The sequence below is a fragment of the Schistocerca cancellata genome, chromosome 3, assembly GCF_023864275.1.
Source record: "Schistocerca cancellata isolate TAMUIC-IGC-003103 chromosome 3, iqSchCanc2.1, whole genome shotgun sequence".
NCBI classification, from domain to species: domain Eukaryota; kingdom Metazoa; phylum Arthropoda; class Insecta; order Orthoptera; family Acrididae; genus Schistocerca; species Schistocerca cancellata.
In genome coordinates this window covers 378,412,062-378,426,062 of record NC_064628.1, presented here as the reverse complement: position 1 = coordinate 378,426,062, position 14,001 = coordinate 378,412,062, and the positions used below count along the sequence as shown (strand labels likewise).

The 14,001-nt window shown below is 37.1% G+C and overlaps 1 protein-coding gene across 2 annotated transcripts in view; it reads right to left on the bottom strand.

Annotated features, from left to right (window-relative positions):
• Nucleotides 1–14,001, bottom strand: part of LOC126176717 (uncharacterized) — a 188,196-nt gene that overhangs the window by 14,378 nt on the left and 159,817 nt on the right. For both annotated transcript variants that reach the window (XM_049923884.1, XM_049923885.1), the window contains exon 3: nucleotides 12,638–12,754. In XM_049923884.1, coding sequence (XP_049779841.1) covers nucleotides 12,638–12,754 — 117 coding nt within the window. The remainder of the gene's footprint in view (nucleotides 1–12,637; nucleotides 12,755–14,001) is intronic.

Sequence of the window (14,001 nt, the reverse complement as noted above, 5' to 3'; positions counted from 1 at the left end):
CCACATGCCAGTGACAATCATATGGATTGTAGGTGGTCAATGAGAACTCTGGATCACTAGTTTTCATGAGCAACCACAACTTATGCCTTCAAAACCAGAGTGGAAAAAAGATAGACAAAGTGGCCCATGGTAAAACACTGAACCAACACTGAGAATCGTCCACCAATTTACCAGTGCTCATTTGGAGTGTCACCAGATGAACGACAGATAATCCATAAGGAAATGGAGAAGATGCTGCAAGATTACATGATTGTATGTTCAGAGGGTCCTTGGTTCTCTACTGTAGCCCTTGTGAAGGGTGGCATATTTGTTTCCTCATCAAATACCAATGACTGAACAAGACATGAAGAAAGATGTCTATTCACTGCTGAACACTGATGACTCCTTCAAAGGAGCAACGTATTTCTCCTGCACACTGGCTACTGGCAAAACAAGGTTGATGAGACTGACCGCGAAAAGACTGCCTTCATAAATCTTGACAGCCTCTATGAGTTTGAAGTTATGCCATTTGGATTGTGTCACGTTCCAGCCACCAACAAAAGTGTGATGGACAACCTACTTTGACACCTTAAATGGACAACATGTCTTTGATATCTGTATGACACTGTCATTTTATTCAAAGACATTTGAAGAACATCTCAGGCACCTGACAATCATATTGAAGTATGTTCAGACTGAAAGCCTCCGTCTGAATCCAAAAAGTGCTCCTTCATCACCCAAGAAATACAAATCATCAGGAATTTAGTGAATGCTGATGGGATCTGACCTATCCCGAGAAAATAAGAGCAGTCAGATTTCCTGATTCCTCGGCACTTTATGACAGATTGCTCATTCAACCTCCCTACTCCTGTCCTGTCACTGGCATCCCCTACACTATCAAAGGCAGGGCCCCTGTGAAAGCAGCCATGTTACCTCCAAACTTATCTGCAATCACTGTGCCACATTTTACATGGGTAAGATAACCAACAAGGTGTTTGTATGAATGGCCACCGCCAATCTGTGGCCAAGAGACACCTGGACCACCCAGTTGCAGAACAAACTTGCCAAAACGATGTGCATCACTTTAATGACTGTTTCACACCCTTTGCCATCTGGATTCTTTCTACCAACACCAGAATTTCTGAACTGTACAGGCAGAAAATTTCCCTACAACATACCCTTCATTCCCGTAACCCCACTAACATGCCTTTTATATGCTGCCAATGCGCCTTCAATTCCCTTCCTCTTCTCTATTTCGCTCCTCTTAATGCAATGCAACCCCCCCCCCCCCCCCGCACTCCCCCCCCCCCCCCCCCCCCCACCCACTGCTCCACCAAACACACACACACACTCCCAGTGCTGTGTGAAAATTCTACTTCTGAATGAGGACTCTGTCCAGGGGATAACAATATTTCTAGTATTATTCTTTTTCATCTTACTTGTCTCTGATTCAGCACCTCCTCTGTGTGGTGAACAGCAGTCTATCCTTTCCTCCTTTCCATATTGTTGATGTTTTAAAATAATTGTGATAACACTGTGGCTTCCGGGTATCAACTGCCTTTATGGGGTTGACATAACTTGAAAGTCCAGGATGAAATAACAATATTATGAAAGGGATAGACTGCTACTCATCATACAATGGAGACAAAGGGCCACAGACAGGCACAAGGAGACTGCTATACATTTAAGTTTTCAGCCAAAATGCCTTCTTCTGATGTAGAAAGCACACACACATTCACAAAATTACAACTCACACACACATGACCACTGTCTCCAGCCGCAGTACCCAGAGACAGTGGTCGTGTGTGCGTGAGTTGTGCTTGTGTGTGTCTTCTACTTTACAAGAAGGATTTTTGACCATAAGCTAAAATGTATAGCAGTCTTTTTGTTGTGCCTGTCTGTAACTCAGTGTTTCCTCTGTGTGATGAGAAGCAATCTATTTTGGATTTCAGCCACTGTAAATATTTATTTGCTAATATGTTGCTAAATATTTATGCTGTTTACTTTGTGATTGTTTCCTATGTAAATGAAACACTGAAGCAATAGAATTTAGGTCTCTTCTACATTTCTTTGTACACCCATCATGCTAGGTTCAAACACTGACAAAATACATAAGTAGAAGGGCTGCTGTTTTCTTCAGTGATTACTTCTATCATTTTTATGGTCTTATTGGCATATGGTTTAAGTTAATCCAAGCAGAACTGATAACGAATGTGAAACTGGTTCCAGGGCGCTTGTAATTTCCTGTTTCTAATGGTACACATAATGATCTGCTGAATTATATAATGGGCTGCAAATACAGTCCTTTGGTTCAGTAAGAGCAACCTAGTCACTTTCTGAATACAGTTCTGTGTAATCAGCATTATACGACTATTTTCACATGGCAGTTGTAGACATATAAAATATTTCAACTCACTACACTTGTTGTTATAAACTACTATTACAACATTTGTTTGGATGGGAAAAAAGACATCAAAGAGGTAAGTGTTCTAGAAAATTAAATTAAATGCAGTGCTACATCTGACACATATTCAGGTACTTCCCTATCCAGATTCAAGATTAATGTTTGAAGCGAGTTATTCAGATCATAATTTTCCATGCACCCATAAAATTGAGTTCTACCATTACTGATACAGTAAGCATAGAAATTTTTCATGCTGTCAGGCAAGTTCTTGCTAAGGACTTTGGAAAACACATCAAGGTAGCTGCTTCTACTAGAAGGCAACACTGGTTTCCAAGAAGACAGAGGCCAGGAAGGGTACAAGACAGATTACAACCACTTACTACAGCGACAAATATATTGCGCACCAAAATACTTCCGAGTAGTCCGCATTGGTGGCCTAGTGCTTCGGCACCTACAGCAGCTTGATCCACACCCTATGCGCCGGTGAACTGACGGGCAAGACAGTAAATATTTGGATGAGGTGACAGTAAATATTGGGGTGTCTGCAAAAGATATATGTCTCAAAAAATTATAAGTCATGAGCTTCATAAAAATTGCTGAGCTCACTAAGTCACTAACTTGCAGTGCTGCTATAACTGTGTCTTTTCAAAAAATGTAAATACTGTTAAGTGAGTTCAGTATGTTAGTAATACGGACTTCTGAGTAACCTCAGTTAAAAAGAATATCATTTCTTTCCTTATATGGTTGTCTATTAAATTTTTGCCATCTTTCTGAAAAACATAGATGCAGGAATGTAAAATTAAGTTCATTTGTGTAATACTATAACTGTAAGAAAATTTGTGTTTAACAAATGCTTGAGTTATTTCTGCCAACAAAGCACATGAGGAAAAAAGTTAATGCTGTACAAAATGACGAGGAATTGTGCTTTGAATATTAAAAAAGGAAACTGTAAGAGACAAATGTTTATCAGCCTGTTACAATACTTTCTTTGCAGATGTAAAAACGTTACATATGTAAAAATACTGCCATTATGTATAACCATAATTATAGAGAAACATACAAGTTGGAGGTTATGTTATGGAAAAGGCTTTGTCTTCATATGCATGCTATAAGAAAAATATGGCCCAATAACTGAAATGAAAGAATGAAGTGTATTAGAAATTAAAAAATAATGATAAGCAGATTTTGTAAATACAGCAGATTTTTTTATTTTGAACACATGATTGGGTCATGATAATAGGCAGTATGAAAGACAGTGATGTGCAGATGACTGATTAAGTGAAATAGATAAATAGAACATTAAATAAAAACATAAATTTATCAGCAAAAGTTGCAGGGAATGATGACAGAGTACGCAGAGTCTAGGGAAGAATTTTCAGGACAAATTAGGAAAATGTGTACAACGAGGGCCGAATACATGCCATATAGAGAGCTTCTACAGTTGGCTTTGCAAGAAGCAGGATATAGCAAATGTCTCAGTTAGAATATCAAGTAAATACTTTAAAGCACTGTTTAAACTACAAGAATTGATTGTGAAAATGGATGAAACAGATAAAGAGATGATTATGAAGAGGTCCACAATGTATAAAAAGAAGGTAATAAGAGAAATGTCAGAATTTTTGGATGGTAAGAATAGAAAATTGCTTCAGTAACAACAGATGTGAAATTCCTCAAGCTATCTTGCAAAGCTGGGTGGATGATTTAGTAGAAAATACACAGGATGAATCACTTAAAACTTGCACCGCAAATGTTGTGGAAATGGAAAGTGCTATTGGTGTGTGATATTTACGGAATGAATTGGTTGTCAGGGGGTAATATTGTGAGCCAATCAACAGATTGCAGTAATATTTACAAAGTGTAATTTTTGTTCAAACATACACCTTTTAAATGGAACAATGCCTATTCACATTAACAAGCTGAAGGTATTGTAAATTGTATGTGAAATTCCTCAAGCTATCTTGCAAAGCTGGGTGGATGATTTAGTAGAAAATACACAGGATGAATCACTTAAAACTTGCACCGCAAATGTTGTGGAAATGGAAAGTGCTATTGGTGTGTGATATTTACGGAATGAATTGGTTGTCAGGGGGTAATATTGTGAGCCAATCAACAGATTGCAGTAATATTTACAAAGTGTAATTTTTGTTCAAACATACACCTTTTAAATGGAACAATGCCTATTCACATTAACAAGCTGAAGGTATTGTAAATTAGAATGTCAATAGTGTTTGTTACAGGAGTCCACTACGAGTCATTTATGAGATATCATATTTTGTAAAGTTCTCACATCTACACTTGTACACTACCTGTTGTAGCACACACTAAAGAGCAACACAAGTGCATGCACTAGTTATGTGGATTCAGTAATGAAACAGCTGACCATCACAGGTTGTACTCAGATTGATCACTGACAGTTGCAATACACTTTCAGTCTGGTATTGAATGACTGCTGCACCCATGCTAGCATTTCAGTGGGAATGTACTACCAGGCTGCAGTAATATATCATTGCATATCATTGGGTGTAGTTGCTATGCCCCTTGTAGACAGCATCTTTCAGCTATCCCAACAAAAAAAAAGTCTACAGGTGACATATCTGGGGAATGGGCTGGCCAATGTACAAGTCCTCTGCATCCAATCCAATGATTTGGAAATAATTCATGAATACATGATGTAGTACTTTATGCACTATAGACTGGACACCCATCACGTTGGTGCTACAAATTCCCCCTAGTCTGCAGAGGAATGTCTTCTACTATCAGTGGAAGATGGCCTGTTAAGAAGCTGTGATACTTGTGCACATTCAACTCCTATGAACTGGTGGTTCACTATCTCACACTACATGTCTGCACTCCACCTGATGAAGCCAGTGGGGATTGTCAACAGATCAATAGTGCACATTTTGGTGATTTACCTGATTGGTAAACGTGTCTTTATCACTAAACAAGATACATCTGGAGTATCTTCTCATAATGCCCATGCGCATAAGTTAGCACTATTCTCATAATGGTTTCCATGTAGTCCTGATGGAGAGAGATATGATATGGATGGAACATACATCAATGGAGAATGTGTAGGACACTTGTCTCATTCATGCCACTTCCTCATGTGGTTGTGTGTGAGCTAACATGTGGTTCAAATGCAGCATCAGTAAGAACATTAATTTCCTCTTCTTCTGTCATCAAGGTTTTTTCTTCTATTACATTGGCTAGGTGTTACACTACCACTTTCACATAACCAGGTGAAGAGGTTGATAAATAATTGCCGACACTGTTGACATCTACTGAGATATCTTGCCACCTATACCGAACAAGAACGAACTGTATTTTTCCTACACTCTCCATTTACCAATGGGAATGTTGTCTTTTTCTGCATTGGTAAATCCCATCGTCCACTAATTACCTACTGTTTGGGCTGTCAAGCACTAACTGACTAGCAACTTGCAGTGCACTCAAGAAACACACAAGCACACCATAAGCAAACATAACAACTTTGTACCTAGCAACTGCCCGGGTTCAGTGGCACAAACAAGAGCGGGTGAGGAAATCTGCACAGTACTATATCTCATAAATGACTCGCACTAGATTCCTGCAATAAACACCACTGACATTCTAATTTACCCTACTTTTATTTGTTAATGTGAACAGGCATGGTTCCATTTAAAAAGTATATGTTTGCACAAAAATACACTTTCTAAGTATTATTACAATCTATGTGTTGGCTACCAATACTAGTCACCGACTACCAATCCATCCTGTGAAAATTGCACATTAATAGCAGTTTCTGTCTCCGCAGTATTTGTGGTGCAAGTTTTAGGTGAGTCACCTTGTATATGATCTGGATGTGTAACTGAAAGAACACCAGTAAAAATAGCTCAGTGTTAAGATGTGGAAATCAAAACAAAAGCTGTGTGATAGTTTAACCAGAAAAATAAAAATAATGAGCTGACATAAAGATGTGGAAATCAAAACAAAAGCTGTGTGATACTTTAACCAGAGATATAAAAATAAGGAGCTGACATATGCAGTATATAAAAAACAGTCTTCAGACAAACATGAATAAATACTAGAAGTCTAATTAAAACATATCACAAGGTAAACAGGATATGACAGTATCTTGAGTGAACAAAAAATATACGGAACAAAATAAACAAATGTTAGTACTGCATGAGGTCTTATAGTTCTCAAAAAAAATCTTCAAACATGGAGACATTTCTGTACCGTCATGTTTCTTACATAGTTTCAATTATCAGTACTTCATACCCATAAAAAAAGAGTACAGCATTTGTAGTAAAAGAAATAGTCTATAGTGTTATACAATGGAAAATACTGATCTCAAGAAATTCAGTGCTTGGTGAAAAATATGACATTGATTTTGAAAGTTATTTTATTCAAATGGTTGCTCAGAAAAACTACACCATGGAAGAAAAATAACTGTTATCCTCCCATCCTTAAATGAAAAAAGGGAGAATTTACTAGGTTTAATATATTATCTTCTGGGAAATGAAAAACACACACACAACACACAAGCTCATACATACACATGCAAGATGTAAGTAACATATCTGGCAGTCTTTTAGATTCGACAAATAATGATATTACACTGTGAAAGGAAATTCAACAGAAAGAGGCAAAGACTGTCATATTAGTTCTCAGAATCTGTGTGAAATACATCAAATGGAAGCAGATAATAGAAATAAAGACATTCACAATCTAAAAAATGCCAGAAGACGAGTGAGAGAGTGTGTACAAGGAGATGAAAACATTTTAAAGACAGAAATTCTGATCAGATTTCTTAAACATAAAATTGACACTGCTATGTGATGTATCTTCAAACAAGTACCTGATGTACAATAAGTTGGGAGTGAGTAAAATGAATTTAACTTATTTCTAGCTGTTCTGGTTCATGTTAAACTTGTAAAAAATTGAAGTAAAAGCATTATGATACTTTTTTAAATTTTGGCTGAACAACACACTTTCTGATGAGTTTAGAAATGTTTTCAGTGATGTGTTAGTTGCTGAGGTGCAGTCAGGTAATTAGACCAGTATTTTAAGTCTTATGATGTGGAGGCAGTATTTCCTATTGATAAATAAGTTGAGAGAAATGGTCATTGCAGTCACTGCTATGATACCAAATGCAAGGAGCACATGATTAGATATGGAAAATTTCATTTAAAGAAAAGAATGATCGGTAAAGAAAAAATGTTAGTAGTCCATATGGTTGTAGAATTAAAAATGATGTGTAAATTACTTTGGCAGGCAAAGAACAGTAATGAATTTTGTTGTTTGTCAGGGTAAAGAAAGGAAGAGGAACTGTACTGTATTGTGTGAATATGAGACTGTTTTGTGGGACATTTCAACTTATGGTTTTAGTGGGAAAAAGACTGAAGTCATAAAGCTAGGGGTGTTACAGCAGTTGAGAACAGTTATATTTTGGCAGATGAGATCTCAAAAATATGGCTGTTGTCAAAGTGGTCAACACAACATTAATACATGACACAGTACTGACATAATTATACTGCTTTTCATTGCATTATTATTCAGTAGTTTACAGTTAATGACTATATAACACATTAGACTAAAATTTTGTCTTTGTGGGGATCCACAGCCTCCAGATGGTTAATAAACGTAAACATGATCCGTAGTAGGCTGTAACATGATTTTACTTAACCATGTGGTTAGCTAATTTTGACTACTTGTCGTATTAGAAGTCCTTGACAATGACAAGTAGTTGAAATTAGCTAATCACACGATTAAATAAAAATCATGTCACTGCCTACTACAGACCGTTTCTACATTTATTAAACATTAGATTTTATCACCAAATTTACAATTATCCTAGTTTCCTTACTCTTAAGTGCTTTGCTACAGGTAAACCATGTATTTAAATTTGGTGATGCTTTTCAGAAATAGACTCAGCATATTGCTTTGTAACTTGTTTCAGGCCTGAATCTCCTATAATAACAAATGTGTTTCAATACTCACAGCGACAACAACATGAACCTGAGAAACCCAATTAATTGCACTACATTTTATTTACAAACAATAAACTGCCATCTTTTAAGATCCAAATATATTTTAGGAACTTAATTAGAGTTATAACCAGATCATTTCTTTTATTACAGAACAGATCAGGGAGGATATTCAAGTGTAGGCTTTATTGTAAGTAGGAAAACCAAAAACAATATTATATGTCTAGATGCAGTCTATCGAAGCTATAAAGGCTAGCGGATAGCTCAGTTTAGGTAGTTGCAACACTGGATCTTTATAGTCGTGGAGACATGAGGTATTGCACATTTCACATATGAGTGTGGTTCTGTCAGTCTTAGCTATTTTTTTTTTTTTTTTTTTTTTTTTTTCACGATATAGAGTTGATAATATGCATTATTTTGTGGAGCTCAGAATAACAGTTCTGTGGGACTCAAATTTTCATGTTTTACTTATACAAAATTCTAAATTATAAATACATATTTGTCTATGATGAAAGTAGAGACTAATCTCACAAAAACTGTATGATAGCATTATAAAGTAAGTTTCATAATTACAATTTACCAAGGAATAATTGCTAGAAACAATGTAAGGTAAATACGAAAATGTGTTTTTGCAAAATGTGATGGATGGTCATAAAGTTGTAATTATTATCTAAAAAATGAAGTTACTTTTTTTTGCTTAGTTTGCGGGAATATGTCTGCAGCCCTGGTACACATTGATTCCTTGTACCCAAGTACCACAGGACACAACTAGAGACCCAAAAACAAAGTGGTGCACTATCATATGACACAATGGTTAGCTGACACAGACACTTAGTGTGTTCAAACAAACCTGAATGATGAAATGTGAAGGGACAACCTCCTCTAACATTACCTTCATTCAACAGAAGTTATCGATACCAAAAAGACTTTCTACCTTTCAAACAGATTAATATTATCTCAGATGCTTAACTAAAAGAATTTCACGTGATTTTGCGTACAATGTGTTATGTTTCAGGCTAAAATGTATAAACATAAATCAGTTTATTTTCTTTGTTACAATCAATATGTACTAACTCTGTATGTACAGTTAAAATTAGTTTTATTTTAGAAACATTTGAAATTACGAAATATCTGGCATACTGAAAATTCCTATTATTAATTTCACAATCTGATACTAATTATTGAATTTATTTCTGGATTCATTTATAAAATAATAATAGAAATTCATTTGTCAACAAAATTTGTAAACTCTTGGGAGTACTGTTAGTAGCACAGAATGGATTAGTAGTGGGCATGCCTCTGATGTGATCAGATGTGTTTTTGCATTTGGCAATAACAATGTAATTTTTGATAATGAAGTGGAAATTGTAAAGACAGTACAAGAGAGAAAATTGTGAAAAAATAAAAATCAATATAAAAACAGGCACTTCTTCAGTAGTTATCATAACATTTGGAACCATGAAAATCTATAAAGTCAAAAATTTCAGCCTCAAGATCAACCCCTAGAAGTGACGAACTGGAGCCAACAGTGAGAAAAGAAGGTAAGTAAAAAAATTTTTCTGTTTATAAATATTACTCCTCTTGAAGCTTATTAAAAGAATCTACTATAAAATGAGTGAAAATCAACAGGTGATGGGGAGAGTAAGATTACAAGTGGCAGACAATCTGTGTGGTCGACATAGCATTTGACAAATGGTACATCACAATCGAAATGATAGTGAAAGAAATGATAATCAGTCATGGATTAGTTTCCAAAGTCTTCCATAACATTTGGAACATGTCAAAAGTTGCTGCCTACTGAGTTTCATGACTGCTCACACCCATTCAAAAAGATTGCTGAACAGAGGGAGCAGTGGGAATCTTGCCACTGTGTCCAGCCAATCCAGATATCTTCTGCAGCTGTGTAATCACCATGACCCAAGAGAAAAGGAGTACAGCATACAGTGGAAACATGTTAATTCACCGCCACTGAAAAAGGTGAAGTTCCAGTCATCATTGCGCAAGGCAATCCTCAATGTTTTTAGGGACTGCCACTGTGTTGTGTTAACTTATCATGCTCATAAAGGGCAAACTGTCACAGGAGATACTAAGATAGAACATTGTAACTCTCCAGGAGGCTGTGAAACATGCTGCTGCTTTGGGCTGTCAAATTTTGACTCATTCCTTATAATTTCCTGACATGGAACTCTGTGAGTCTTCCTCTTTCTTCAGATAAAGAAACCTTTGTGTGGCTGGCATTTACAGAATGCTGATGAGGTGATTTTCAAGGTGTAACAGTTCCTGAAAAGCCAAAATACCAACTTCTGCTACTAAGACCTCCACCAACTTATCCATCAGTTGGGATAAATATTTCACATTCAAGGGTGAAAAAGTAGAGAAGGGTTAACACCAAGTTTCATTGGCACAGATTGATTTTTTTAAAATTTCATGAGGAACAGTCATAGATAAACACAATGCTATGATAACAAAACAGAAGACATCCAATGAATGGACCAAAAATGGGAAAGAGTACAATGGTACAGCCTCCCACAGGACTCATATGAAATGTCCAATATCACCTTTATATATATATATATATATATATATATATATATATATATATATATATATATATATATATATATATATATACGGTTATAATAGAAGGAAACATTCCACGAAGGAAAAATATATTTAAAGACAAAGATGATGTGACTTACCAAATGAAAGTGCTGGCAGGTCGACAGACACACAAACAAACACAAACATACACACGAAATCCAAGCTTTCGCAACCAACGGTTGCCTCGTCAGGAAAGAGGGAAGGAGAAGGAAAGACAAAAGGATATGGGTTTTAAGGGAGAGGGTAAGGAGTCATTCCAATCCCGGGAGCGGAAAGACTTACCTTAGGGGGAAAAAAGGACAGGTATACACTCGCACACACACACGTATCCATCCACACATACAGGTGTCTGTGTATGTGTGGATGGATACGTGTGTGTGTGCGAGTGTATACCTGTCCTTTTTTCCCCCTAAGGTAAGTCTTTCCGCTCCCGGGATTGGAATGACTCCTTACCCTCTCCCTTAAAACCCATATCCTTTTGTCTTTCCTTCTCCTTCCCTCTTTCCTGACGAGGCAACCGTTGGTTGCGAAAGCTTGGATTTCGTGTGTATGTTTGTGTTTGTTTGTGTGTCTGTCGACCTGCCAGCACTTTCATTTGGTAAGTCACATCATCTTTGTCTTTAAATATATATATATATATATATATATATATATATATATATATATATATGTGGTTATAATAGAAGGAAACATTCCACGTAGGAAAAATATACCTAAAAACAAAGATGATGTGACTTACCAAATGAAGGTGCTGGCAGGTCGACAGACACACAAACATACACACAAAATTCAAACTTTCGCAACGAACTGTTGCCTCATCAGGAAAGAGGGAAGGAGAGGGAAAGACGAAAGGATGTGGGTTTTAAGGGAGAGGGTAAGGAGTCATTCCAGTCCCGGGAGCGGAAAGACTTACCTTAGGAGGAAAAAAGGACGGGTATACACTCGCACACACACACATATCCATCAACACATATACAGACACCTGTCTGATGTGGAATGGGTGACAGAAGCCAATAGGCAGTTTGTCAACAAGTGGCCACGAAAGCCTTAACAATTTTGTAAATTTATTTGTGTACTATATAATTATGATGACTGCCACAAGAAATATATCAAAAGTTCAATAACACCAGATTTTTGCCATCATGCTTTTTTCTTATGTGTATTTAATGTAACAGAGATTTGTTTTGACTCACATGTTATGTACATTCATGATGTTACATGTTTAAAAGTGCAAGTTTTGATGTAGCTGAAGTATAAACATGAGGAAACATAAAAGCTGTTATGCATCTACAGAACCGAAATTAAAGGAAATAAACCATGCAGAACAAGTTGTCCATTTTCTGTAATTATTAGTATATCAGTTTTATGCAAATTCATATTTTATCAGACACAACTTCAGTATATCTTGGAAGCAACTAGCCTGGAAAAATTAGACTGAATAAGTCAAGAATGTAATGATGTGTAAAATAAAATTATTAAAGAACATACAGAAGATAGAAACTTTCTAAAGAACTTCTAGAGGTAAGTATCTCCAGTTTTGTCAGTACAGTAAATTGCACAACAGAATCAATACTTTATAAAAATGTCTCCAATATAACCATTTAATGAGGCACTTCTCCAGTGGGTTAACCACTAATGCAAATAGAGACCTGATGAATTCTACTTATAAATTTAAACAAATCACCTGTGACAACTGGAGCTTGTCCCAACAGAGCCTCTCTTTCTTCTTTGGGCATAGACTCTATGGTTTCCAGGTTTGAGCGGAGGTTGTCGAAGAACTGCTGCATGTTGCTTAGGACACCTGGAATTTTGCAGTTATTATTCTGATGCATCAAAAGTGAAATTCACACAAAAGAAAACTATAAATTACAAGACAGAACTGGTGGCCATCATTCACGTTCAGGATGTTTGCCTCTTCTTGTCCTTACAACAAGTGCATCACTCTTATCCTAGGGTCTGAGTGACCTGCCCTTCTGTTTTAGACTTCTCCAACCACTTGCTCTCTTCTCCTGGAGGACAGAACTAGTAGCTCCGAAAGCTAGCATAATGTTGTGTACATTTATGTATGTTCATCATCATGTAATATACACTTTGATTCATGAAGGTAACTTCTAGCTATCAATTCTGTCTCCTAATTTTATAGCTATTACTTTATTTAAGATGAAAATGGCAAGGAAAACTATGGAAGAATGTAAATGTTTTAGGAGTAAAGAAGAGAAATAACCAAATAGTGAAGGCACGTATTCACTTACAGGCACCTAAAAAAGAATGAAAACTGTGCTAGTTCTTGGAGAGGCTAAACACACACACCCACCACCTCTGTCACTGCATTGTGACAGCTGAACCCACAATGACTGCAGTTTGACAGGTAGACTGGGCTGAGGGGTTGTGTCAGGTAGGATGGGTAGAGGGAGAAAAGAGGCAGCAGGGAGGGTTGGGGAAAGGTGGCTTGGCTGGTAACTTGTAGGGAGCCAGCAGCTGCATGGGTTGTGAAAGCAGGAGGGGAGCAGGAGGTACAAAGGACAGACACGTGACACATGGTCACTGAAGCCAATGAGTCCCATGGTGCATGGTGCATGATGATGATGATGATGCTGCTGATGATGATATGATAACGTAGCGAATGGATTGGGAGGGCAGAGGACAGGGAGACTGTTGGGCAGGAGGTGTGGATATAGTGAGTTAGCAGAGACTGAGCCCAGGATAATTACAGGAATGAAGGATGTGTTGCAAGAATAACTACCCACTGCATATTTCAGTAAAGCTGGTGGTGGTAGGGCAGGGGAAGTAGGACACAGATGGCACTGTTCGTGAAGCAGCTACTGAACTTCAGCACGTTGTGCTTAGCAGCATGTTCTGCCACAGTTGGTCAACCATGCCCTTGACCACAGTTTGGTGGTGGCCATTCATTCTGGTGGATAGCTCATCACTCATTATCATCCTGGGCATGGGCAACTGAACCATGTGATTTGCCATGGCTTTAACTGTGTATCATTGTGCACACAAATCAGGGACGTCCATCCCACCCTTCCTAAAGTGGTATTCCGC